The sequence below is a fragment of the Pyrgilauda ruficollis genome, unplaced genomic scaffold (assembly GCF_017590135.1).
Source record: "Pyrgilauda ruficollis isolate IOZ18807 unplaced genomic scaffold, ASM1759013v1 scaffold30, whole genome shotgun sequence".
Taxonomy (NCBI): domain Eukaryota; kingdom Metazoa; phylum Chordata; class Aves; order Passeriformes; family Passeridae; genus Pyrgilauda; species Pyrgilauda ruficollis.
In genome coordinates this window covers 5,106,377-5,134,165 of record NW_024524378.1, presented here as the reverse complement: position 1 = coordinate 5,134,165, position 27,789 = coordinate 5,106,377, and the positions used below count along the sequence as shown (strand labels likewise).

General features: G+C 37.2%; 1 protein-coding gene across 4 annotated transcripts; it reads right to left on the bottom strand.

Moving 5' to 3' along the window:
* Window positions 1-241: 241 nt before the first annotated feature.
* On the bottom strand, window positions 242-26,833 carry TCEA1 (transcription elongation factor A1). Of its 4 annotated transcripts, none has more exons than XM_041473648.1 (10): window positions 26,465-26,833; window positions 20,762-20,824; window positions 16,228-16,333; window positions 8,386-8,473; window positions 7,218-7,366; window positions 5,346-5,402; window positions 4,325-4,479; window positions 2,835-2,981; window positions 1,841-1,912; window positions 242-772 (listed from the first exon to the last, which is right to left on the bottom strand). In XM_041473648.1, the coding sequence occupies exons 1-10, from the start codon at window positions 26,816-26,818 to the stop codon at window positions 764-766; spliced, it is 1,200 nt and encodes a 399-aa protein (XP_041329582.1). In that variant the 5' UTR covers window positions 26,819-26,833; the 3' UTR covers window positions 242-763. The 4 variants fall into 4 exon arrangements, with proteins under 4 accessions (XP_041329582.1, XP_041329583.1, XP_041329584.1 ...); XM_041473649.1 differs by having other exon boundaries at window positions 7,218-7,363; XM_041473647.1 differs by lacking the exon at window positions 242-772 and having other exon boundaries at window positions 849-1,912.
* Between the last annotated feature and the right edge of the window lie 956 nt (window positions 26,834-27,789).

Genomic DNA, 27,789 nt, shown 5'->3' with positions numbered 1-27,789 from the left:
ACACTCAAATCAGATTTAAACACTATTTTAAGACATTCTTAGAAATAATGCCTGCTGATAGAAGGTAAAATACATGCTTTGGGCAATAAAATATATTGCATTGATCAAAGCTGGTTACATAAACAAGCTCAACCAACCATTGCAAAAGAGGTCATCATATCCACTAATAAATATTCAAACCCCATGATTGCAAATTTAGTCCTAGTCCAGAAAGAGCACACAAACTAGAGAGTTAATTAAATTGTGATTGAGTTAACAATGGAGTTTAATGTTATGAGGAACTCATATACCTTTTCTGCTTGCAAAGTAAAGTGAACAGAGCAGATAGAAACAAATTTCATTCTTACAACTGAGCAAATGTGGAGAGGCAAAATACACACAGGAGGAGCGTGTATATTTCAGACCACAAAAAATACAGTACATTATTCACATAGTTAGAAAAAAACAAGACAATTACCAAAATGTTTAACTGGTAAAAGTTTAATGTCAACTTACTTATAAAAATGAAAAAATATTTTAAAATTCACCATACAATTGAGCAACCTGGCCCTACTGACTACCAGCTATAGGAAGGCATTTAAGGAAATGATGGTTGTGTCAAAACAAAGGCTAACTTGAGGCATGTATGCTGCTTTGAAATAAAAAGAAAAGAAAAACCAAAAAACCCTCTCATTTGCAGGAAGCTAGATGCTTAGTCTAGTTTTTAAAGCTAATTACAAAATCCTCGTTCATACTGGTCCAGACATCTTGATAATTTCTTCTTCTAACAGAACTGTCAAAAGAAAAGAATGTTTTATGAGATCTTCATACATCTTAGTTCTAAATCTCTGCAAGAAGAAACAGAAATACAACACCAGACTTAGGATATGGAAATTACTAATTATAGCATTTGCTTATATTTTAACCATTCCTTCAGGCACCTGTATACAGACACTTCTGTAACTGTCACTTTACAAAAGGTTTTAAGGACAAACATACTTTTTCAGGTACTGCAAACAATTCCATCAAACGATTTCTAAGCTTTATATATTATTTAGATATCTCAGAGCCCATATATGAACAATATTCAGCAGTAAGTTATGTAAACCAAGATACAGAAAATATTTTTTATGTGGAAGTCTTAATGTACACCATGGCATGGCCCCGCAGAGCTGCAGCGTTCTTAACATAGGAAAATAACAGAATGAGGTTATCATGCTTCCTATGGCATGTCATCACACCTTCAATAAAATGGAGAAACACTGAAACACGAAAGCTTGTAAAATTTACAGTTGAACTACCAGTGTTTCTCAGAATCTTTATAAATTCTTGTTTCCCAAACTTAAAAAAAAAGATTCAATCAAGTTATCACTGCTCTACACTCGTCCTGGCACAGGAATATAGCATAAGTCATCTCTCTTTTTTATTACTTCTTCATTTCAGAATAGCAAAAAAACCGGAAAAACAATAACAACAAAAGGTCTAAAAAAGGCCTGTTACACTCACCAAAGCAGAGATTAAAACCAGTTAAAAGAACTTGGGGTGAGGAAAGAGAAAACACAGTGACTATCTTGTCACCACTCTGTACGGCAAAGCAGTATCGTAACTAAATGTCACAAGGACTAAGTCCTGACTTCTCTTCCCCTTTGCCACCAATCTTCTTGAGAGATCTCACACCTTCAGTCTAAAATACATTTCTAATTTAAAGCTATTTTGCAATCTCAACATGTAATATCATTAATGGGTTAAGAAGTATCTAAAAGTCAACAGAAAGTGATTTGTCACATTTACTGTAAGCCCAAATTAACCACAGAGGCAGGCTGCCTGCTATCAAATATGCAGAGGAGTCTAACAGTCTTACCTTCCATCTGTTTCCACATTCATTACAGACAACAAATGTTGTCATGGGTTCATCAGCACTGCGGGTTTGAACCTTTGGCAAAGGCAAGAGCCAGAGTGGAAAAGGAAAATTAGTATCTTCAATTTTTCTTAGTGTGTGTTCAATGTAACTGTTTAAATCAAAGTTTAACATTAAGGAAACAAATTTTCATAAAAATACAAGTTAACTTTATGTATCAACTGAAACTGGGCTTTTTGCCTTGCTATAAAGCCACGATAAACTTGGATTTTAGAGATTTAGTAGCACTAAAATACCAATTTCTGCGCTGAAACGGTGCATGTATTTCTAGGAGAAGATTCTGCACTAAAAGTACGAAGGCCAGTACAGCTTCACATACATTTAGCAATGCAAAGGCTTTGAAGTCTCATGACTGAAAAACAACTTGCTATTTCAAGCATCTGATGAACAATACAAAATATAAATGCAGCTGATCCTATGATGAAAATGATGTTCCCTGAAACACAGTTAAGCCAATTAAAGCACTTTTCTGTGGTTGTAGGAATGACTGCAAATCAGGGTCTAGTGTTACTCAAATGGTACATTAAATATATATAAAAATACACGTGTGTGTGTATACGTACATATAATTTTCTGCTATTTAGTCCCTCTGTAAAAATAAGCTTACACACATTAAAAACAGAACCTCTCCTCCACAGAAAACCCTTACAAATATGATGTATTAAGAAGAATTAGCAAAAATTCGCATTGCAAAGAAACTCAAATTTCGGTCTATACAGATACTCAGCTTGGATCTACATAAAATTTTTGGCAAATAAACACAACAAACTTGCTTTACATAAGCACAACTAAGTAGATCCAGCTATCTTCACATTTTAAAATTTGTCAGCATTTTGTTGGAACTTCATTTTGCAATTCCAATTTTTTTTTCTCTGACAATTTTATATAGGACTTAAGATTTGAAAAAGGAAAACAAAGAATCTGAATAATCACGCACCTGGGTGTATGTACAGTTCTTCTTTTTGCACTTGCCACATGTAAACAGATCAGTCTGAGTACCTCCTGTTTTAGCCATCTGGTGCTCTCTGATAGCTTCTTTGGTCAGATTTTTGCGCATTTCTTTCAGCTCATCACTTGCCATTTCCTATGAAGGACAAAGAGCAGACAGAGTTTACTAGAGAGTTTTAGCTTTAAAACAAGTTACCAGTGTGCGAGCCAATACAATTTTTTATTTAGAATCCATGAACAACAACACTGCTGAAGGGCAATGTAATTCTACACATTTTTAATTTTACAAGACTTAAGCTGGGCTATTTCACAGCACAGAAGCTACAAGAAGTTAAAAATGTTCTCTTTTTTAACACATATAGGAAAAAAAAGTACAAGTTACAACATCAAACATCTAGAAATATTTCTATGCAAATACGCTTCTGAAGTTGAGAAATGTAAGCAAGGCAAGGTAGAGGACTTAAAAGTCCTCCAAAGAGGAAAAAAAGAAGCTCTCCTTATGTTAATCCTTAGATAATTATCTCATTGACCTACATAACATTTATTACAGGAAAAAATTTACATTTTTTTGACTTCTACATTTGTACTGATAATTTACCATATGTCACCAGAAATCATATTAACTTCGTTTCTAAACACTAACCAAAGAGTTCAGAATCATCCATTTTATTTTTTCTTTAAAATAGTTTTAGGGCACAAGATCTCCACAAGGTCTTGTAATCAAGTGTGCACAGCAAAATCAATTTGTTACATTTTTCTTCAATACAATTTTATTCACCACCCCATGTAGAAGTGGAATGAAAATCTTGTAGCAATGCTCTTTCACTTCAAAAGTAATCTTAATACTAAGGGGGTTTTAGCCATTTGACATTTCAATCCAAAACATTAATCAAACAAAGAGTGCGCACTGAACAGGACAAAATATACATTTGTGCATATGTACATAAACATGCAGAACAAAGAAAATCAAAATACATACTGAAGGTACAATTTGCTTTTTTTACACATTCTTTCACCAGCCTCTGTTTACCCTAACTTTTATGTAAAGCCACGGTAAAAAAAAAACAACCACCAAAAAAAACCCATCACAATTTTCTTTTGGAATAAAGTTAGTCATGATTTTCATTAGTCGAACATAATTAATTTCCCTCAGTCTCCAAGACACTCCTTTATATTTCATTTGAGGGACAGAATCTAACACATGGAAGCAGAGCTACAGAACTGAAACATGTTAACAAGAGGCACTTTCATTTTTCTCTACCATGAAATCTAATTTTTCGTTTGAATTTCTAGATCTGTTTTGACTTGTAAAGACATTTTCAGGCCCTCTACCCCAACACAGCCCTGTAATTCGGATTCTGCAAGCCACAAAAAAGTCACAGTCTTTCAGAAGTATGGGCAGCTTACATAGATTACATTTATGGCAGGCCAGGATTTAAGTCCAAGAGGGAAATAGTTCAAGACCTGTGCTTTACTTACCTCTGCTGTCATTTTGGCAAACTTGTCAGGAGGAATGTTTCCACATAATACATTTTTCCTTAGGTTAGGGTTCTTTGCATCCTTGAGATTCGCTATCCTACTTCGTACCCTGTTTTTGTATTTCATATCAGTGTTTTTTAATTCTTGAAAAATAGGTACTTTGGATTTAAGGAACAAAACACAGATAAGTAAAAGAGAGTAAAACATTAACAAGTAAAACAGAGCGTTAAAAAGGATTTATTCTGGGGGGCAAGTTCTAAACCAGTGTACTTCTCCACTGTCCATCAAGTCCTCCCCCCATCCCAACCAACAGCTACCTTCCTGTTCAACACAGCAGAATTCACAACCTTCTGAAGCCTAATCATAGTTTAGCACAGGGTCAGTGAAATATGACTTTTTGGGTAGTAGGACCTCAACTGTAATTGTGAAAAGTCACCCATAACTTTATGTCCAGTTTCTTGATCTTATCCTGAGAATTAATTAATTTCTGAATGAAATATTCAAACAATGACAGCTCACTCACACAAATTTTTTTTGTTAAAAAAAGAAGCACAGACCTCTGTTCTGGAATGATTCAAACACTGGTACCAGAACCACACTTTTGAGAACTGTGAATTCATTTAGAAATAAACTTGTAGAAAATGAAATAAAGACTCTAGAAAATGATTAAGACTGTTAACAAGAAAAGATTTTAAAATAGCATAGAAGAGCCCAGCATTTTATGTAAGAATGCTTCAGTAAGATATAATATTGCTGCTACAAGGAAAACATATTGAGCTGAAAAGAACCCCCACACACTCACCTACATGCATTCCTACATATTTTAAGGCAAATCATTTAGGTTGGGCTGGTTTTTTAAACACTAAATTTATGTACTGATGTGTTGAACACAGTTGCCATTTTTGTTTTACATTAAATATAAAAACACTCAATATATAGATCAAGTTAATTAATTTGAAAATTACTGTGTTTTCCAAAAATACTCCTGCTCTAGAGCACACAGACATACAACAAAGGATATCTTCTTCAATCTGAGAACCCAGCTCTTCTTCATCAGCACCAATAGCAATGTAATCATCTAAGGAAAACAAATGATAAAATATTAGCAACCTGACACTCTGTGCTCTAAAGCCTTGAGATCCCTATAGTTCCAGAACACTGAAACTGAGCAGTGAGTCTTCTTGTTGTATATGTAATTTTAATTTACTGTGTACTTAACCTTTCAAAATTTATTACTTAGAAGAACACAAGTAAGCAAAAGAAGCAGAAGTTTAAAAGAGTCAAAACATTTAAAAACCAAAAAAACTTCTGCTACCTAGTTGTAAACACAATTAGGAATGAAAAACATTGTTATATGGAAAAATCTAAAATATTCCAATGGGCTTGGCATCTCTCCCATCTCCACAGCCTGTGCACAGAACAGACTATTATAAAAGGAAAACATTTTATATTGTGTTTAATCAATTGTTTTAGTCCATACAATACAAGAATAAGCAAATAAATGTTTTGCATGCATGGAAGAGAAAGATTTCATTAGAAACACGGTAATTAAATAACAAACAATCTTATTAGATTTTTTAAATGAAAATCAGAGATGTGTATAAAAGACATAAATTAGAAGAAATACACCACAGAAGTATTGAAGGCACTAAAACACTTGAACTAAAATGTCTCAAGATAACTGTTTACTGTTTTTGACCAAAATGCTCTTCCACAAAGACATCTACCTTTTCAAGACAGCTTAAACACAAATTGCACATAACGTTTGCCTCCTCGTTTCATCATGGGTATATTTCAGTGAGTAACCCAAACACAATTTGTCCTTTGATCTCATATCAAAGGTCATAAAACAATAAAATAACCTTATTTTTTAAACTCATGGATCATCAGTTTACATGTGGTGCAGAAAGCAACATAGCGATAAAGGTTTTTGGAAAACTATTTAAAATGAAGACTACGTACAATTATGAATACTAAGATGCTGTATGTGACTGTCTGGTCCCAAAAGAAGCCTATGAACTATACACCCAGATGACCACTAATTCATGTCTTAAGTCAATGTTACTTATTGTCTATACCTGAATTTACACGAATCAAAAGAAAGAATAAAAGAGTGAAGAAAGTAAACACAGATGATTCAGAAGTCTACTTACACTGGGCCAAATTACACTAAGCTAAGGACAGAGAAAGAGAAACTGGGTCATAATTTTGACAAAGGATACACCAGAAAAAAATCAAGTAATTCTGAAAAGTCCAGCTTTCAGTTTGCTCCTTATCTAGCAAATAATTCAATTCGTCAGTTTAAAGACACCCAAGTGTATACAAGAGATAAAAAGAAATATCCCGGAATAGTCAAGGAATTTACAGATACCCAAAAGGCATGAGGTTAAGAGCAATGCAAGACTCTGTTATTGCAGGTTATCTTAATGAAATGTCCAGAATAAATCAAAATAGAAAGGCAGCCTTCAGAAACTAAAATCTGAAGGCTCCCAGGATCTCTGGTGTAAGAAAGGCAGTCTTGCATATAGTCACATCCTCTCAGTCAGAAAGACTGAGACAGAAAAAAAAATAGAAGCCTCTACAAAAAGGTTTAAATTAAGCATTAAGGAGGCAATAACATTCCTGAAAAGAAGATCCCCTGTTGGCAAGGTATCAGATGAACTGAGCCACAAAATGTCCTGAATTAGCAGCAACAAAAATGCCTTTTGAAACATTCCTATGCCGTCAAGGTTACTCATAACTTGCACCTTGGGTGAACTGGTTTATGGGTCTACACACACAAATGGATGCAAACAGGGTTTATTCTACCCTACAGGGTAGGAGAAGAGTGGGAAAGACAGAAATAGAGAAGAAGGAAATAGTTAAACTTGAAAATATAGTCTGCAAAGCTCACCTCCTGTTCTGAGAGCTGCAGAGAGCATTTCTCTACATTTCACTCGTACAGAGTCTGAAGTGCTTGGAGCCCGGGGAAAAGAAGGGATGAAAGAATTTGAGGGAGCACTACCCTCCTCCTTCCTGCTGCTGGAATTGCTACTTGAACTGCTAAGAAAAGGCAAAATTAAAACCAGTATTAATGTTTTTTTCCCCTTCAAACAACTTTGTTTCTGGGCAAAATACGGGTCTTTTGCTACATTTGATGGTATTCCAAAATAAGAACAGGCCACCTTTTAAAAGTTATTTATAGCTCTAGAGTCAGTACAATTTTTAAAGTGTCTTTAGACTATTCACTAGGGTATTCCACACAATAGAGACACAGCAGGTATTTCATTCCTTTATGTGGCACATAAGCTTTAATTCTCAGTTCTTTACATTAACGTGAAATCTTTTTTCCTCCCACAGACCTTTACTTTAAGAAACAGTGACGATACATCACACCGACATTCACTCTGCAGCGAATGCCTTGCATTCAATCTGCTTACTGTACTGAAGGGGTGCCATGGTCACAAAAAAGCCCCCACAATTTATGTAGTTTTGCAAACTGTAAACCAAGTTTTCAGCTTCTATCTGGACATACAGTTGGAGGTTAAACTTCAATTTTAAAATGGCTGCTGAAAAGAGATCACTAAACTCAGAAACCTATAGAAGAAACGGGCTTGCAAATACTCTTTTGTAAATGTTCTTTAGCTCCTGCAGTGACATTAATGCAGGCTTCTTTTTCTGGTAACATACTCTGTGTTTACCAAAAAAAGCACAGAATGTTTATTAAACATAAAAGCTAACACACAAAAGGACCATATGCAATTACCACAAAGCACAGACTGAGAGCTGTTTGACAGTTCTCAAAGTTCAGTGCTAGTACCGAGAGAGGACAGAGTATTTGACAGACCCAACAGATGGAATAAACAAAACTTGTCTGGCCATATCTTGACCTATGTATGTTTTTTTTAATCATGTCAACAGTAGCACAGTTTACTTCCCCAACAACACATTGTTTCTTGTACAACTCTGTCTTTCAGAAAAGAACACGGCAGCTGTCTCTAATATTACCAATTCAGACCAAATAGTTTAGCATTAATTTATACTGAGTGAGACTATTTGCACAGCCATTAAGAATTAAGCACCTTTCTTCTCTGGCATCAGGGCTGTTTTGTGAGGAAGATGCAGGCTCCTTTTTCTTTTCTTCAGAATCTTTATCAGTTGAAGGTCCATCTGGAAATACAAAACATGAGAAACTCTCTTCTACCCAGAAATAGTAACTGATTTAAAGCAGTGGTAAAATATCATGATTTCTCCTGAATCAGTTAGAAATGCTATCAGCTCCCACTCTCTGCTTTGACCTTCTCTTGCAGTACAGCCTTCCACTTCCCAACACCCTCCCAATGCAGGAAATGGAAAACATGACAACACTTCAGATCCTTCAAGTCCAGCATCTGCTTAAACTGGCAGTGAAGACATGACGGAAACATAGACTTGTATGCTTTATTTTTTCCAACACTCCTGCATTAGGTAGACAGTAACTTCCCAGGTATTGCATCAAGTCTCTGGAATTTGTCTTCCATGCTTTATATACTTAAGTTCCTACTGCATACATGTCATTCTTTTTAATTATGGTGTGGAAGACACCATAGTTGGCAAAACAGAAACTCATTTTCATATTTTCGATGGAGATTTCCAGACACACAATATTTTCTGCGATAGCTCTTAAATTACATGCCTCAGTATTTAAACATATTTGAATCAGCCATTCCCATACAGGTTATGTTTCACTATGCTTTTATAAAGAATAAAGACAAAAGTCTTTATAGAAAAGAATAATCACAACATTTAACTCTAGCACAGCAAAAATGTATACACCCTTCCATTGTAAAGAGGATTTCAGAGTCGCTAAATTGAGTGCCTGCTTTGATTTGTTCTCTAGAAAGGATGGCTCTCTACTGCCTACAGAGAAAGCCTAGTGAGATTGGCATCACTGATTGACAGATTTCATGAATTCTTCTTTCCAAGCCCTTATAAAGATGCTATTACACTTCTAAATTCGTAGACTGTATTACTGTAATAAGCATATATTACAAACTTTAAATTCATTAAAAACAGGACAAGAAAAGGAGGGAAATCTGTTAAGGCTCAGTCTTGCCAAGAAAGATGTCCTGAATTAAGCACGTAAATCCTTGTTTAAGCATCTAAATGTATTCTTATTTCCAGAGAAACCCCATCCATGTGCTTCTCAGAGGAACTTGGTTGCACGCAACACAAATTTGGGTCTCTTCAAACATTGAGCTTTTTAATTTGATTTTTATAGAGCAGAAAATAACTGTGCTGGCTTTATTTTTATAGGAACAATAAACTGAACATGATTTTGATCCTTTCCTTAACCTGTGAGTTAAGGAATTTATCCAAATACCACTTTGTTAAAAAATCATCATAAAAGGAGAGCAGAGAGAGCAGTACTGGATCAGACCAGGCACCAATCTACTATCCTGTCTCCAGCTGCACCTATAAAGAGATGCACACAAAATAGTACAGGAACCAGAAAAGCACAAGAAGATACTTCTTCAGAGTATTTCTCCAGCCTTCAAGAGATCACCCATTGTTTGCAATGTTGTATTCAATCCTTGGTAGATTTCGTTTAGGAAAAAAAAGATAATTAAACACAGATGATGCACTCAAGGCTGATTGTCTTTAATAATCTGAAGATGTTATTTTAAAAAATTCCTAATAAAGAGACCAATTTAACAACTTGTTTATAAAAATAATTTCACTAAGAAAGCAAACAAGACTATAAACTGAATGGATCACATGAGTTCTCTGCTATGACAACTGAAGTGCACTAAGAGAAAGAAAACAACTCCCATTTTTAACACACATACTCACTCTCTCTATGGCAACAACTGATTACATGATATAATCTTTAAAGATGTTCCAAATATGCATACAATCTTATTTAACTTCATAATGTTTTAAGTACATGCTCATTTTTGTCAGAGGCTTTAAGACAAGGCTTGGGGTACAGCTCAAGTCCTGTAAAGCAGGAGCTGTGCTACATTTACCTACACTTTTTTTTTTTCTGGCACACAAGTTGTCAAATTCAGGTCCAACTTGTGTATCTCGTGCTTACTATGCACAGACACCACAGTGGTATAGCTGGCACCCAGATCTCTTTTATCAAACACTTCCATTCAGCCCAGCACCATTTCACCACGGGCAGGCACTTGCCACCACCTGCCTGTAGCCCAATGGCTTCTTTCCTTCTGGAGGGCAGGGTATACACAAGGCACACAGATAAAAGCACAGCTCCTCCTACAGCTGCAGACCAGTCTGTGCAAGGACGTCTCTCAAACCAAGGTCAGACGTGAGCAGCTGAGACTGGACATCTTTAGCAAGTATGTCTTCAAAACTACGGCTTCTTTAATTACTGAAGAGTTTTTGCTTAATCTAGTTTCAGAAAGCTGAAAATAAAGTTAATATTATCCTAAGCGTTTAAGTCACTTTATGGCTCATAAATTGGAAAGCACTAGAAGAGATGCTTTCCATCTTTAAACTCACACAGTAATAAGGATATCTTGTTTTACCGAAATACTGTATTGACAAAAGAACAGAGTGTAATTAACAGCCTGCTAGGCAGCATTTCATCTATCCTCTGGGGATAGAAAAATTATCCTTGACAAATTAAAAGTCCCTACTAATTAGCTTATTTTACATTCAATGACCAGACTCTAATACGGAGGAAGAATGACATCTAATGGGAGCTATGAACAACCACAGAAATTCTAACAAAGTAAGGTGGAAAAAAATGGCCCTTCTGTGAAATGTCTTTAAAAATTCCAATGTGATTCACCTCAGGAAGTCTACAGAACATTATAAATATTTATATACTACAAACTACAAGTTGTGCAGTTCCTTTTTGCAACTCCATAAAACTACTCAAACTTACCAAATTTTTCTTCAGAAACAAATGGAAACTGTCACCAATTTTAGGACTGAAAACTGTAACTTCGCAGTTTTAGCTACTGCATCTTCAGGCAGCCATAAAAAAATCTCAAAGCTTTGATTTTTTATAAGAGAAGTTGATTTATAGTAATACTTCTTTAAAATACAAAGAACATGGTAGTAACAAGAATAGACTATTAGTCATTGGAATAAGACATTCAAAGTTTAACAATGGCACTGCAGTTTCTACCTGGGGCTTGCAATTAATTTGAAAGATACTTGAAGTGTCTCCAGTGAAAAATCTCTCCAGCGTCAAACAAGACATAACAGTGGTTTGTGTTATCAAACCAAAAAATTTAATGCAATAAGATACAGCCAGATAACATAATTAATCTGAATGTTAGAAGCCATTAAATAGCTTTCTCCTAGATTTTTCTATGTTACAAGCCAACACTAGACGTTTGCTAGTAACAAGAAAAAAACAGAAAATATAAAGATGAAATGTTATTAATTTATAAATCTAACTTCAAATTAAGAAAAATATTAAAGTAATTTTTTTTTTCCAGAAACATTAATGAAAGGTGGCTAGTTATTACCTGGAAGCACATGAAAATTTAATTTACCAGGATATCCTGTGTTGCCTACTAAGGAATCACCACCAGAAGTTGTTTCTGAGTGGTGATTCAGTTTAAATAAGCTAAATGAAACAGATAAGAGAACAGGTATTAAATTACATAATTATTAATTCAACAATGATCTTCATATGCAATAATTATTTAGGCTCCACTTTCCAGACTCTGACCAAATAATCTTGAGATGCACAAGCACCTACACTTGCCAGCAATTCCTCTACAAGATGTAGTAAGGCGTGAAGGTAAGAGCAGTAGAAGTTTCTTTTCAGTAGTAGCTCTGGAAGGTGGAATATCTAAAAGTCCATAAATAAACAACAAAATTATGAACTGTTTGCTAAAGATTTTTTTATCATCAGTGTCAAAAGACCATGACACATGGACTTATTAACTATATGTGTTTTTCTCTTATATAGTATAATGCATTGTGTGTTGTTATCTCTCCACTGATTAGCTTAACAAATTACAGACCTACTAACAGTACATGAACAGTTCCAAATATACACTTCAGAAGAGGTGATTTATACAGCTCATACTTGATACGAAAATGAGACTACTGAAATTGTTTTTGCACTTGATTCTGCTTGATGTCTTAAAAAGACATGTACTCTTCTTATCAAAAGTAAATAATATTCATAAATGCTATTAGACTCTAATTTAAGAACTTGCTTTGCCAGGAACATTTTTTTTTTTTTTTTGAGCAAAGCCAATAGGCTTTGAGATGTCCTTGAACAACTTCACTTATGACAGCATTAACATACCTGTAAGATAGTCCTACACTTCACCTGCTGGCTCCAGGAGAATCAAATCCAGGTTTGAAATAACAAAGGATTTTGTAAACAAAGTAATCTTTGTGAAATACTTCTGTGATGCTTGACTGGTGTTATTAACACTTAAACACTCTTAAAATAAAATTACTCAGGCATGCCCTTCTTTGAAATAGGCATTTCAAAGTGTTTGTGGCCTCACTCTTAGTTTTCAATACTAGCAACAGATGATCACTTAATATTAAGACTATTGTGCCATCCTTCTGCATTTTCAGTTCAGTATATAAAGTTATTGGAGGAAAGTTCACCTACAGGTCTGGACATTCTTTTTCACTGTATACTCTTCAGTTCAGCAAGTAATTATTTACTATGAGGGTTATATTCCTTAAGGAAAATTTGTTGCTTTTCTAATATAGGAAACACTCCTAACAATCTAAACGAGTGTGCATAGATTCATTACCTGCACAGCATACTCTGTATATTCAGCAACTTGGCAAAGCAATCATTATTGGTAAATCCCATGCTACAACTGAGCAGCATTTTATTCTGAGCTGAATTTAGCTCCTTATGCAAATTGTGACCATCTCTGCTGTGTAGTTTAACTTTCAGAAAGTATCTGAAAGGGACCTTCACTGTGGCTCACCCAGTGAGTCACTTCAGAATAGTCACAAGCCCTCTGCTGCACAGCTTCTGACCCCTCCAAAAAACGTTTGATAACGTGGGAAGGCTCAAGTCAAGCCACAAAGATCTGGTGATTCACAACTCACTTTGATTTATTCTCATGTTTCCCATGCATTCCTAAAAACTAAATTCTGATAGCATTGAACTGAAACATTACATGCAGCCTGAACAGTGAACAATTCTTGCCTAAATTCAAAATGTCATTTATAAAAATAACTCACAAAGACTTCAGAGCTCTGAGTACAATGCTTGGTACGATTAACAGCTGTCCGCTTCTGCTGCCATCTTTGCTCCATACCATTTTACATGCACTATAAACAGCATAATCGAAACTGATTTCTCAAGCAGCTCAACATACGGTATTTCGCATTCTTCCAAGAAAGCCAAAACTAATGATAAAACAGAATAAGAGTACTTTGTAAGATTCCCACCCATATTTATACCCTATCTTTCACAGTTATGAAACTTTATGTTCTAATGAGTTACTGAGCAGTGATAGAAGAGGCAAAACATCTGCCTTACTATGCTTTATTATAAGATCTACATTACAACCAACGAAAATTTAACTACCGAAGTTTGCAATGTAAGCAGTGCTGTATTTTCAGGATTCATTTGATTTTATATTGTAAGTGCATTACTACAATTATACCAGAGCTGGCACAATAATGTACACATAATATCTGTTCTGTAACAAAAATTAGCACATGAACAAAGGTCACATAGTCACTGCCTCAAGAAGTATTCAGTTCTGATAAATGCAAAATATTTCTTATTTGCTTTCCAGTTCCTCACATGTTTGACTTCACCTCTTGCAAAATGCCTTAGTTAGAGTGTCCCAACTGTGTTAAAACAATCTGAATCTAGCAAGCTACAAAAGGGGAAGGTCCACCTTGCCCCAGCTGTTTGTTACTGCTACAATCCCTGTGCAGGAAACAGCAACTGCAAACAGGCTGGATCAAAAAGTGATAGTTGAAATTTAAGCCAGAAGAAATGAACAAAACAATTAGTATCCAACTGGTCAGTTCCCAGCTCTGGTCTTCTGGATAGCCACTCCAGCACTAGCTGTAACACAGGAGGGAGCAAAGAGGCGCCTGTGCAGAAGGGAAGTCAGGAGCACGCCTTTGCACAGCAGCTGACACCCAGATTGACCTGCTGTGACCTTTAGGCACCACATTCTTACCCTGACTACTACAGCATGGAAACCCTCCAGGCAGGAGTGACACTCCCCATGTTTCACAATGTCTGAACACTTAAACACCAAAAAACTTTAAATAACAATGTATTTAGACAATTTTGATTGACTTAAGGAATTCAAGCGTTTAAAAAAATGAGACAATTATTTTTAGTGTAGTGTCTCAACAAAAAAAATGGCAAGTCCTCTAGTCAAAGGACAGCAATAATCAGGCAGATCTCCCACTACCCAAGGAGAGCAGCATCTGAGGACACTCCTGGTGAGAATTCTGTTAGAAATGAGAGTATCTCCTCTACTATGCTGTCTAAGCTATGTGGCAGTATTAAAAATTTGATCTTCCAAGAAAAAAAATTAACTCTCACCAAATATTGATAGAGTTTTGTTTTTAAAATTTAGACTAATAACTTATAATGACTTGAGTGCTAAATCGCTCAATCCAGCAGCTACTTTTAGAAGTCTTTAGAGTAACTGACGCTAATATGCAAGTCAATTTCTCCATCTATATACCTTACCGCTTTTATTCACTGATAATAAAACTGGACTTCCACATTTAAGTTTAAAAATAAAAAGTATATTACTTTCACTATTTACCAGTTAACTCTGATCAGATCCTACACTAAGATCCTGTATATGCATTTACTTTTATTATTAAGGTTATTATGAATTTAAAGGCATTTTATAAGCATGTCTAGTATTATCTAATTTTAACTACTAAAAATAACATTAGTAGGTAGGTTAAAAGTCTTTAAGGTAGCTTAAACAAGTTTGCTGTACAGGTTGTTGTTTCTTACTAGAGTATCAAAGTTTAAGGTTCTGAAAAATTGTCAATTTCTACAGACAGAGTATTTTCTATATCATTTACAAGATAGTAATAAAGTATCTGATAAAACATTTCACAATTGATAAAAATGAGGCTGAGTTCAAATGGTAGGGGACTTACACTCTCGTGGTATTTGGCATATTTTTCCAGACAGAATGGTAAATATTTAAATCATTATGTAAACTGTTTTCTATTCTAAAATTTTAAGCTTCAAAAATATTAATTTACCTAAGCTTACATACAAAGAAACAAAACAGAGTGCACCACAGTGTATGAACAAAAATATCTGGACATATTCTGAGATTTAAGTGGTTTCAGATATATTAAGTACTACCAAATACCCTTGAATAAAATCCTAACAGAAAGGTTTTAAGCTTATTAATTGCTTTAAGGGAAATTAAACAAAGTATTAAGGTGTAATTAGTAAGCTGTTTAAAATTATGAAGGTTTTAGTTTTAGAAAGTGCAGCTCTGTTTCTCACTACCTCTAAGTTCTAACATCTAAGATTTTAACATTTTTAATGGTTTTTTCTCTTCATAACCAAACATCAAAGCCTCCACACTCTCACATGAGATTCTGCACTAGTTCTTCAGAGTACTTGTTACATTTGACGAAGAAAATAGTCAAGAAGTTTGTTAGTGCTTAGTGCTGCAGTACAGTCACTCCAGCTCAACTGCAGGCAATGAGACTTCAGAAATGAATCACATCAGAGAAGCTGATTTCCTGCTGCCTGCCAGCGCCAATAAAATACTTTGTTTCTCTGCACACACTCTCACAGTAATGGCCTGGCGACAGTCAAAGAGTAAAAAAACAATTACACCAGCACAGGAAGTTTCAACATTCACACAAAAGCACAAATACGCCTAAAACAAGGTAGTGCCAATGATGAGCACCAAGGCTACACAGAGTTAAAATATGCAAGAGCAGGGATGTTTCTGTTGCCATACCTAACAGCTTCTTCCAAGACTTGATAAGAGATTTTGCTAAAGATGTAACCTCTTCATCTGTGCTTTGCTTGCGTATTGCATTCACTGACATTCCAATTCTGGTAGACTGCAAAAGGAACAGAAATATACATTATCACAAGTGACATGAAGACAATTTAACAAATAAACATATATACATTTGTACTTGACATGAGTTTTTACAGTATCTTTTTTCTTTTGTGGTGGGTTTGTTTCCTTTTTTCTTGTGATTCTCAGGACAAAATACTGCAAGCCTTTAGAAAAAATATTTTAACAACATGGACATTTTAAAAAGAAATACAACAGTATTACCAACTGTCTTCATCACAAAAATTTGGGGAGGGGTGGGCAGTGATGGTGGACACAAGGATTAAGGATTGTATTTATATATCAGCACTATAAGAAGCTTGCTGACTTCTTCATTGACATCATACTCTTAGAATTCCCATTTATTGGCTGTGGAAAAAGCTGTAATACCCAGCTGGGAGCAAGCATGTTTTAGGTACCTAAAAATTTTGGTGATACTGAGATTCTTTAGAATCATTAGCACAGAGGGTTCTGACTTTAGACAGAAGCAGTACTCTCTGTGTTTAAGATTTTAAAGAATGATCTATCCTATCTTTCTGAAAAGGCCAAGACGGTGACAAGCTTTAAGGCTTTGGCACTACTGCCACCTACAGAGTGAATATGAGAGTAAGTTACAATTCACGCCTTGCAAGACTCAGATGATGATGACATAAATGTAGCTCAACAGTAACATTTTAGAAGATTTATGGCTAATGTGTACATGTAACAAGGAGAAAATTTCCACCCTTTTAGCTTCACAAGAGGAGAAAAGCATTTAACAATATAAATAAGGATTTTATTATCTTTTTGAATTCTGACTGATGACTAAATTTTTTTATTTGCTATCAAGATGCTCAGTTTTGTTGCATTACCATTTACAGAACTCACTAAATATAAATTACTCTACTTACTTTTACAATAGATCATCATAAACTTCCTTCTTCTTAAAAGGAAAATTTAAATCTTTGTGGCTCGCTAAAAATGGAAATGATTTGTTCCTGTAAATTACTTCTTACAACCCAAACAACACATTCTGAGGCACCACGGATGTGCTAAATGACTGGAAACATACTGAAATAATCCATAGCTATTTCAGCCAAGGAAACATATTAAATAACCTCAGGCCTGAGCATCAGCTCTAAACATGCATTTTGAATTAAAGAAAACAAATGGTTACTCACCTGTAACTAAAATGTTCCAAGATGGACTCTGCTCACCCACATTAATGGTATTGGCCATTTCTCTTGATATTTTGAACACTTAAATCTCATCAATATGTTCAGACAGTAAAAAAATAAGATGTCCTTGAAAATCCATAAAACACCACATCTGGATGAGAAAAATGTATCTACCAAAAAACCCAACCCTCCATTAATAGCTGGGCACAATGACAGCCTACACTCATCAGCGAAGGGAAATCACACAAACTTACAGACTTACTTAGCTAAGTAAAATCCAAAACCTTAAGTAAAACTCAAAACTAACCAGAAAAATTTCTTCTTCTGATCACACAAGAGAGACAGTTTATGGGAACTTTCTGAACTGCCAGCTTTCTTAAAGCAGTACATTAAAAAAAACTCATTTGCTTGCTTTTACAGAGCACTGGATCAGGTCTACCTGAAGAGAGGGAGTAATGATCTACTAATTTATCTGCCTTCTAACTGGCACAGATAGTCACAGAAGATCAGTTTATATTCTCATTACTATGTTTTAGTGACAAACCAGCTGACAGTATTTTAAATTTCCTTAGTCGTCCCCTCTGTAGAGCTGTTCTTGCGATTGCCATTGTTAAATGAAAAACTCCAGTATTTTCATTCTTTCCCACTTTAAATTCTAGAGCCCTTTCAGAGTAAGGACAGTCAAAGACAGCTTAAGACAGCTGTTTTCACCCTGAAGCACTGAAGCTTTGGCCAGAAGTGCTCAGTAGGTGCGGTGTAAGCAGTAGTGAGCACAAGTAACCTTTGACTGAACACAGAGCACACGGTGGCAGCAGGTGTTCTCTAAACCAGAACAAATGCAAAAATGTAAGGAACACAGCTGGGGAGGGAGAGCAACCACCGAAGCAAGCAGACCTGCTTCCAACTTTAAACTGTAAGTGTATGAGGACAGAGAATTGGTGAGCACTCAGAGCAAAGCAGAGCCAAACCAACCACTGAAGAATAACCATCCCTGGGTTTCTAGGTCTTGCCAGTGAACTGCCCTGAAGCCATTAACAAGGGCTGTACATCACAGCCTAGTTCTGCACATGTGTGTGTCATTTCCTGTAAAACCTGTTTGTGAAAATACAGCCTGACTGTGTCACTCATTGTTTAGCAGTGCACTAACCACAATTAGCACCAGGGACACGATGCCTTTAATGCTCTGAAGCTGCTAAACAGATTTGCAAGTCAGACCACCGGATAAATTGTGTGAGGAAGCCTACTGGCTCCCTGCCTAGCTGAGAAAGGATCAGCTTGCTTACATAAAGCTCATCAGATGTAACACAGTGGTATTACTGCTTGTAATCACTTCAGCTTTCTGTGAAAATAAATGTGGCAAAAAAGACAAAAGATACCAGCACAAGTCCAGACTACTAATATGTACCTTCCTATTGCATATACCTGTGAAACTAGACAGAGGACCTCATAATTTCAGGCTGAGGTAGCAGTGGATTTACACAAAAAATCATCACTTCTCTTATTACACAGGAATAACAGAGCTAGCAGAGCTTTTCTCAATGTAGCAAGCTTTCATAGCTTCTCAAAAATGGGTAAGGAAGTATGCTTTTCACTTTTGTTCTGCATTTCATCAATTCAAACACATGTGTCAGAAGTCTTGATCTGCACAGAGGAAGATAGTGCCTCCACTATCTCATGATCATCACCCTTCCTGACACTGGCACGCCAATGATCCACCACCAGAGCAATGAGTACAATTTCTTCGCATTTCAGCTCTTGCTCCGAGTCCACCATTGCTTAAGCAAATTTGGGAGGCCAACAAAGAAAGTTTATGTCAGACTTTATATATTATCAAACTCTCAAAGAAAAAAAAAAAGTAAATTTAAGTCCAAATATGTTGCTAAATGCAATCTTATGCAGTGGAACTGTTTTGAATACAGCAATGGATATTTATGAAAAGCTTCCTAACTAAGGTACAGACAATGCACTATGCAAGAGTATCCCAATATACTTGAAATTCCAGAGCCCTTGCAAAGAAATTTTTAACTCCAAAGGCAAAATAATGTTATTATACTTAATGCAAAATATAATTTGCATTAAGACCTGCACAAAGCAACTCTAAAAAATCAGGTTAACCAGTGGGGTTTTCTGGGTTTTGTTCTTATTTTGTGTGGGGTAGTTCTTCTGGGGGGTTTTGAGTTTTCTTTTTAAGGAAGAAGGTTGAACATAGGGGACAAAGCGTCAGAGTTGTACCAGCATTCATGCACAAAAGTGGCACCTTAAAAATCCTATTTTCTGTCAGAAATCGTATTAGTAATAACTTCATAAAAACTAAGTACATTCTGCAAGTATATAGGACACATGAATCAAAAATGTTATCACTCCTGACACCTTTAAAATTTGAACTTTATAACTAATTCTTTATCTGTGACCATTAATTGCCCCATAGATAAAAGATATTTTTCAGTCTCCTCCAATTTAAGTGGCTACTACAGCAAATCAGGACTCAGATTTAAGTGAAATTTTAAAATTTTCACAGATAGGGAATATCTGGCTAGTTTGGAACAAAAGTTGGTCACTGATGAATTACATGACAAGCTCTGAAACTTGTCATGTAAAGAAAGTTGACCAAGTTTATTTTTTGAAAGAATTTACAAATAATATATGAAATATTGCTAAAGATGTAAATCTAAGCAACATTAGTGAAAGTATCCATGCAACTGGGAGAGATTTTATCCCTCCATCACTTCCAGCCCAGGAGAGTAAAAGAGGAGTATAATTTCCTTAAGAAATACATTACTCAGAATGAGGGAGGGGGACATGGAGTGTGTGTCAAATAGAACTTGCCTAAGAGGTATCAACTACGTTTCTCCTCACCTACAAGACAAAACCAGAACTAACTACATAAGAAAAGATGGTATCAGATATAACCAGATGCATTCTCCTTCAAGAGGAAGAAAACACACCTCATTTGTTTTAGAGTAAAAATTTAAGATTCTATGACTGCTAAATTTGTATGCAGCTCTTCTCCCTCATCCACAACAAAATTCACAACTCTCAATTTAATCAGAAAGATAAGCTTTAGGAGTTTGCTACTGGAAGAAAATACTTAAGATAAGTGTGCTAAATCAGGTGAAGTGAGACTAGATTACCATGTAACAAAACTGATGCTTCCAAGGACTTTGGACTTAGGAATCTATTTAAATAGTGTAACCTTCATTCAAATCTGCTGGCTCCACCTTCTTTATTAGGGAGTTAACATTTGCAACACAACAACAATAAGACAATCATACCTGTAGTAACTCAAGGGTCATGGGAATATTCTTAAGCTCCTTCAACAAATCAAGAGCTCCAGCCTAAAAAAAAGGAAGAAAATAGAAAAGTCAACTTAGTAGCAATCAGGAACTCCAAATAAAATATCAAGAACATAATCTTATCTGCCTTCATGGTCACACACTGGGTTCCAACTACCAGTTCTCAATTTATCCACAGAACTAGAACAAGGAATGTTCCACTTTACAATCTCTAAGCATTACCAGGCCTTAACTTTGAAATCAAAGTGTTCACTCAAAGACTAGGGGAGTTTTATCCCATGTAACTCAAATGACAGTAAAAGCATTCTGTCAATTACTACCTAGCCAACACACATCTTTAAGGGTGCTTCGCTTAACAGCATCAGAAACAATCCACACAACAGCAGCAACTTTCAGTTCAGAACAACCACATCAGTTTTAGGACAAGAACTTGGAGTTGAGAAGCTCTGCACAGTCCATCAATAATGCACATATATATATAAAGCATGCACAGACATCATTCTTAACTGTATTTGTGGTGATATGGTAAAGCCACATGTTGTTGGTTTTTCTTTTTCCCCTGCTAAGACTGTTAGGAAAGGTACTAACTAATTCTGTGCAAGCGGCTTTCTAGATAGATGATTCAAGTTCAGAGATTGCACTATTACATGTTAACAAACATCTAATATATAGTATACCCAGCTCCTTTAATGATTTGTTCCTTAACAATTTAGGCTTTAACTTAAAAAACTGTGCATAAATATGAGCTCTGTAATTCTTTTTAACCTCTCCAATCTTGATGATTTACCAACTCTACTTCAGCAAAGCTCTGCACCATCCACTTCTGACAGTGCACATGGGCTGTCAGCCTACACAAACCTCCCAAAGGCTGAGATGATTTGGCTGTTATTCAACTGCACGTGGTGCTAGACCTGGAAGCTATGAACAGAAGGGAGGCAACAAGTGCCTGTGCATCCAAGAGGCCATTCAGTTCACTCAGGCTAAGTTCATTACCTTTTTTCTTTTTTTTTTTTTTTTTTTTAATTCATGAGGTTTGGAAATAAATCCCACAAAATATCCATTTGCAAATCTGTGGAATTTGATTCACTTTTCTTTCCTTACCTCTTAACTCATCCTATTTTATTTTGCTTGCTTTTCAAATTCTCCGTAATCAACTTCTATTATAACACCGGCTGCAAGGAAACTTAAAATATTCTGCTACAATTGCAGTCTTACACTTTAACCACTACAGATAAAATAGCCACCAGGAGGTTGAGAAAGATGGAAGTGGAACTTAGGTGTCACATCTAAAAACCCTCAGCTTTGGACACCTTCAAATGTTGGCTACAACCTTTGTTTTTCAAACACTTCTGACCCAAAGAAATCTCCAGACCCAAACATTGCACCAGATCCCACCTTACATAAATTCAAATTAACATATAAAGCTAATGTTTTACTATTTTGCCATGACAGCAAAAGTTCTATTTAACTTTTATTCATGTTATACAAAACTTCTCCAGTCTTAACCGCAGAATTTTAGCAGCAATGATGCAAGACTGAGAAATGTCACAATGTTTTCAGGTGCTAAATTGAGTTGGCATACTAAACCATATCTTTCTCTCAACAGCCATAAGTGTGGTTTCCTCTGTGCAAACACAGATCCAAATAAAGCAAGTTAATTATCTTTGCTGCTACAAAACAAAATCAAATTTAAGAAAATTTTACAAATCTCATAACAGAAGTCAATGTGCCATTTTAAAAAATATAATCCAATAAGATTTATCTCCAAACAAATTAAGTTATTAGCACACTGTACACAGCATGTAATTTTAAAATTAACACAGCTGATTGTAGTCTGCAAATTCAACATGAAAGTAACACGGTAATGCAAAGCAGCATTCTCTTCATCTCATCTGAGAAATACAGCCTAGTCAAAATTCCTTTACCTGTTATATTCCTTCCCAACCGCACATGTGAAAACAAATTTATTATTCCCAGAGTAAATGTTTTCCAATACTAGCAACTTGATACATAGCAGGTTGACATGCATGTTGACATGCAACAATTAAAAAAAAAAAAAAAAAATCTAAACCAGAAAACAAACAAAAAACCAAGGAAACAAACAAACAAACAAAAACCACAAAAAAACCCACAAACAAACAAGAACAAAAAGAAACCCAAAAACAAACAAAAAACCAAAAAAAAGCCACACCAAATCAAAAAACAACAGGTTAACAGATGTTATCTACATTTTATGCTGATTTCTGCACCAAATTATCAAAATTGATAATGCACTAATCCTTTCTAAGCCTTCACTTCTCTAATCAATTATACTGTGCACCATGAATTAGATGCTTTAAAATTAAATTTAAATTGGTTTTAAACTCATACCAACTAAACAGCTTTTCATAATCACTATTCTTAGCATCAAGTCAAATGCTCTCTGTATCTCAAAACTAGTGTGGAAGTTGCACAGCATAACTTGTAATTACATTTCTCCTAACGTAGGACTTCTGTGTTCAAAAAACCCCCTCAATCATTAAGACCATTGTTATAAACCCTCTTTTAAAGGCATTTCTATAACTTTATAGAGAATGAAAGGCAATGTGCCATTCTCCTAAGCTGGCTGGTTTTCAATATATCTTGTCACTCAACAGAAGTCAGTTTCATACAGACTCAGTAGATTACTCCTCTCAGCTTCTTTCAGTTGGCCAGACCACAACAGCACAGAACAATATTCTATAGTCATATTTTAAAAGCTGAGCTTCAGGCAATAGAAAATGAAGTACATTTTTGAAGACAGCAGAGCTATGCAGTTATAATTTCATTCTACTTAAAGGAGTATACATTTAATAACACAGACAATTTTATTTTCTTCTCTAAATTTACTCAAGCATTCTTGATTTCTTTTTTTTTATCCATGGGTGCAGCCTTAGTTTTCACACCTATTCATTACAACAGCTTAATGAAAGAAAGGTGTACTTACATACAACCGAAGCTCAAAGGAAGGCACTACAGGTTTTAATCCAACCACATTCTGAAGGAGGAGTAGAATCTATTTCAATTTGAAGCAACAGCAGAAATACGTATGGCACAGTGCATTAAATACTAAATCAGATTATCTCCTCCTTCAAAACAAAAGAACTGCATATATAATTTCACTAAAATAGTTATGAAATCTGCACACCTACAATTAAATCCTTAGTGAAGGCAAATCACCAAGAGTCTGACTCAGAAATGAGTGTCTGCATGGCCTGCCCTTTTAACTCATCAAAAGACATGTCACAGAGTGCTTTGCCACAAGCCAGAGTCACCTTTTGTATGAGAGATCAAACATTTCTGGTCATCTGACTCTTGACAACTTCAGAGAGAGCAAGTATCAAAGTTTTCTTTCTTATATTATTAATGTGTCTCATCAAATCACTCTCATTCAAAGACACAGACCAAATACCTGCTCTTGATGAGTATAAATGGAGAAAGGAACACAAGAGGTTGACAAGAGCACCATTATTCAGTGGGTACTTGTGTAAGAATGCATTTATCAATTCTTCTTCATCTTTGTAAGACAATAAAGTACCACTTCATAAGACTACCTTAATAATTTTGCTAAAGTTAGCATTTAACTGCAGGGCAGAATTAGGTAGCAAATCACTTTGTGCAATAAAGAAATACCTTGTAAATGACAAAGACGTAGTAAAAACAACACAGAGACATCTCCTGGTTTGAACACTAAAGTACATCCTCTCCTTTGATGCCGCTAAGGGTTTTTATCATGCTACACACACGTACTTTGGACAAACTGTCAGATCTCCACTCTCGGCCACAGCGGCAGCTCATCGAGAAAACATCAGCCTAACAAAGGAGCCACTTGTGAGCAGCAAGGAGCCTAACTGAAGGAGCTCTGTTCCAGCACAGTACAAAAGCCCGACGCCTCCGGTGCCCCCTCGCTCCCACTCCTCGCTCTCACTGCTGGGACAGAGGTGAACACGAGGGTCCAGCTCCGGCTCCAGCCAGGCACAGCTGTGCCCGCTGTGTTCAGCCACGTCACCCCTGCGCTGACCCCAGGGAAGTCACCGCAGCGCTCCCCAGAGCTCTGGAAGTTAATTGTGTTACACATGCTAGAGTGTGAATATATGTTCCCAGCTGCTGTTAGGAATTTCATCCAAACTCCTAAGCCTCTCAGATCACAGAGAAATATCCTGTCGTCCCTGCAGCATCCCTGGTATGGCTACTCCCCAGAATCAACAGTCATTCTCATGCTACCTGAGAGCTGTCGTTTTCTTTCTGTTATCAGAAGTTTTACAAATAAAATGGAGTTGGCTGCCCTTTATCAGTCTCATGACTGTGATATTTAAGCATTTCAGTCAGTAAATCTTCACCCTTTCAACACCTTGTAGGAAAGAGCCACTATTTCAGTTTTAGAGAAAGTGAGACAGCAAATGCTTTTGTGCTTAAATGCATGGATAATAGAAATAAAAACAAAGAGGGGATAAGAATGGAATTAATAAATACCAGTTATAAAATATTCTTTCCTCTAGACAAGGGACTTGCTGCCACAATGTATCATTTGAGAGCTCAAATATATCAGAGCTAAACCATGCCATATTATGGAACCTTACGGATTGAAGCACGGCTTGTGTGTACTGACAATGAATTTGTTTGCATTCTGAACTACACAAATCTCTTTGGTTTAATACAGCCAGTATTTCTACAAATATGAAAATATTATTAATAATGCTCTTTATATTCTCCAGTATTAAGCAAAACAAAACTTCTTCTAGAAAGTGGAATTGCACAGTGTTGAGTTCTGAACTATTACTGTCTAAGCTTTTCATGCACTACCATAACACATAGAACAAAATCCCTTAACTTTATGTATATAATAGTACCTTGCAGGAAGAACAACAATCACATATACAAGCACAAATTTCCAGAGAATAACAATGTGCCCACCTGATAAAGAAATAGTAAACAGAGTTGACAACTTACTTGCATGCTATTTTATGTATAACCATGAGCTAAACCAATTGAATCCTGCCTAACTATACTCTTCCTCCGTTCTGAGGCACCAGTTATTCCCCGGATTAAGAAACATAATTAGAAATGTTGCAGGTTAAAGAAAAGAAAAAAGGAAGAAAAAAGGCTCACATTCTTCACCTGTTTGTGAAGTTTGCCCACTCAACTCTGGCCCTCCCGCAGCTGGGTTTGGCCTCTTCACTCACATCTTAGTTTTTACATCCCACCTAAAACTCCACCTTTCACACCTAAAAGCGACAGCACCCCATGTACAGGGGCCATGTCGGCAGGCGTTCTCCTGGGGTGACAGCCTTTCTCTCCCCGCCAAGGCCAGCACCGCGGTTCCAGCGAGCAGGAAGCGGAGGGCGCTCCCAGCCAGGGCCGGTGCCCGGGCGGGAACCTCCTCTCGGCCCAGGGCGCTGCAGCGAGGGCGGCGGGGCCGCCCCGCGGGGGAGCAGAGCCGGCTGCCGTCCCCCCTCCTCTGGCGGGGCCGGGGGAGGCGCCGCAGCCCCGCGGGGCGGCGAGGGAAGCGCCGCGGCCGCCGGGCAGCGCGGGGAAACGCGGCGGCGGGAAGGGACAGGCCCCGCGCCCGCGGCAAGGAGGGAGCGCCGGGCCGGCCGGGGCCGCGCCGGGGCCCGCGGCACCGCCGCCGATCCGCCTCCCGCCCCGTCCCGTCCCGGCGCTCACCGCGTTCTTCTTCTGCACCATCTTGTCCATCTTCTTGGCGATGCGGATGATCTCGTCCTCCGTGGCCATGGCGGCGGCGGCCCGGGCGGCGCCAGGCAGCGCGCGTCGAGCGCCGGCCGCGGGAGGCAGGCAGCGCTGCCGCTCGCCGAGAGCAGGGGCGGGGCTGCGGCCGCCCGCGCGCCGCGCTCCCCCGAAAAAGCCCCAAACCCGGCGAAAGTACAGTGGGATTTCTGACCTCTGGCAGCCTTCCCTGGGTACTGCAGTGAGGTGTCTGACCTCTGACAGCCTTCCCTGGGCACTGCACCAAGAATGACCGAGTTCTAGAAGCGTTTGGACAACGCTCTTCAGGCCCATGGTGTCATTCCTGTGCGGGGCCAGGAGTGGGACTCCACGATCCTAGTGGGTCCTTTCCAAATCAGGATAGCCTGGGATTCCGTGACCCTCTCACCCTCTCCATCTCCCAGCAATGCTGCTAACGCTGCCCCCGTCCGTACCTGCTGACACAGAGCGAACCACGGCGCCCGGAATCCCCTGCCTACGACCCAGCTTTTCTTCGGCTGGCAGGAGGCTCAGAATTACAGCAGACACTGGATTTTCACTAGCGTCAAAGGGATGTGGAAAAACCCCTGTGCCCTGTAACAGAAAAGATTTTTATACATACGTTTTTTAATAGCTACCTTTATATAAAATGGAGTGAGGGTTTCAAATTGCAGCTTCAGAGTGAAGTTTGGAAGACACGTGTTCTGAGGCAGTACAACAGAGCTGGAAATAAACTTCGGCATTGGCCAAGCATCACACTGTGAGGTGCTACCGTGCTTCTAAGTCTTAGATCTAGTTCAAATCTTATGTGTGTTCCAGTGGGACATACCACATTTATAAAGTTTGACATATAAATATTAAACATCATTACTAATGGAATTCTGTTCATCAGCTGAGCTAGATGCATTATTACTGGGATTTTTGATTGTGAACAGCATCATGAAACCATTTTTTGCTGTAAAACAGGAGTGTTTACTTCACAACAACAGTAGGCACATCTGAAGGTTACAGGAAGATTATCCCTTCCTAGGATCCAGAAGGGTGCTTACACAGCCACTCAAATCCATTATTAATAAGCACTCAAATGCTGTGGATGCCCCAGTTGTGAACCAAGGCCTGTAAAATACGGACATTTTGGAGAACAGGCAAGGCAGACCTTTTCCTCCAACAGCACTCAAGGAAGCCATTATGGCAAGAACCATCAACACATTGTCTGTCATGCACTGGGCAGCAAGACTGTCCTGTGTTTTGAAGCCAAATAGACACAGGTGGGTTTTTGGCACTTC

Bases quoted from the DNA above. Each gene is read 5' to 3' on its own strand.
- TCEA1 (XM_041473647.1), bottom strand. From the start codon at position 26,818: ATGGGCCTGAAGAGCGTTGTCCAAACGCTTCTAGAACTCGGTCATTCT. The intron at 7,367-8,385 runs GTGCTTAATTCT...GCCTTTTCTTAG, and splicing joins CCTGATGCCAGAGAAGAAAG to CAGTTCAAGTAGCAATTCCA. The intron at 2,982-4,324 runs GTAAGTAAAGCA...TGTCCTTCATAG, and splicing joins TTGCCAAAATGACAGCAGAG to GAAATGGCAAGTGATGAGCT.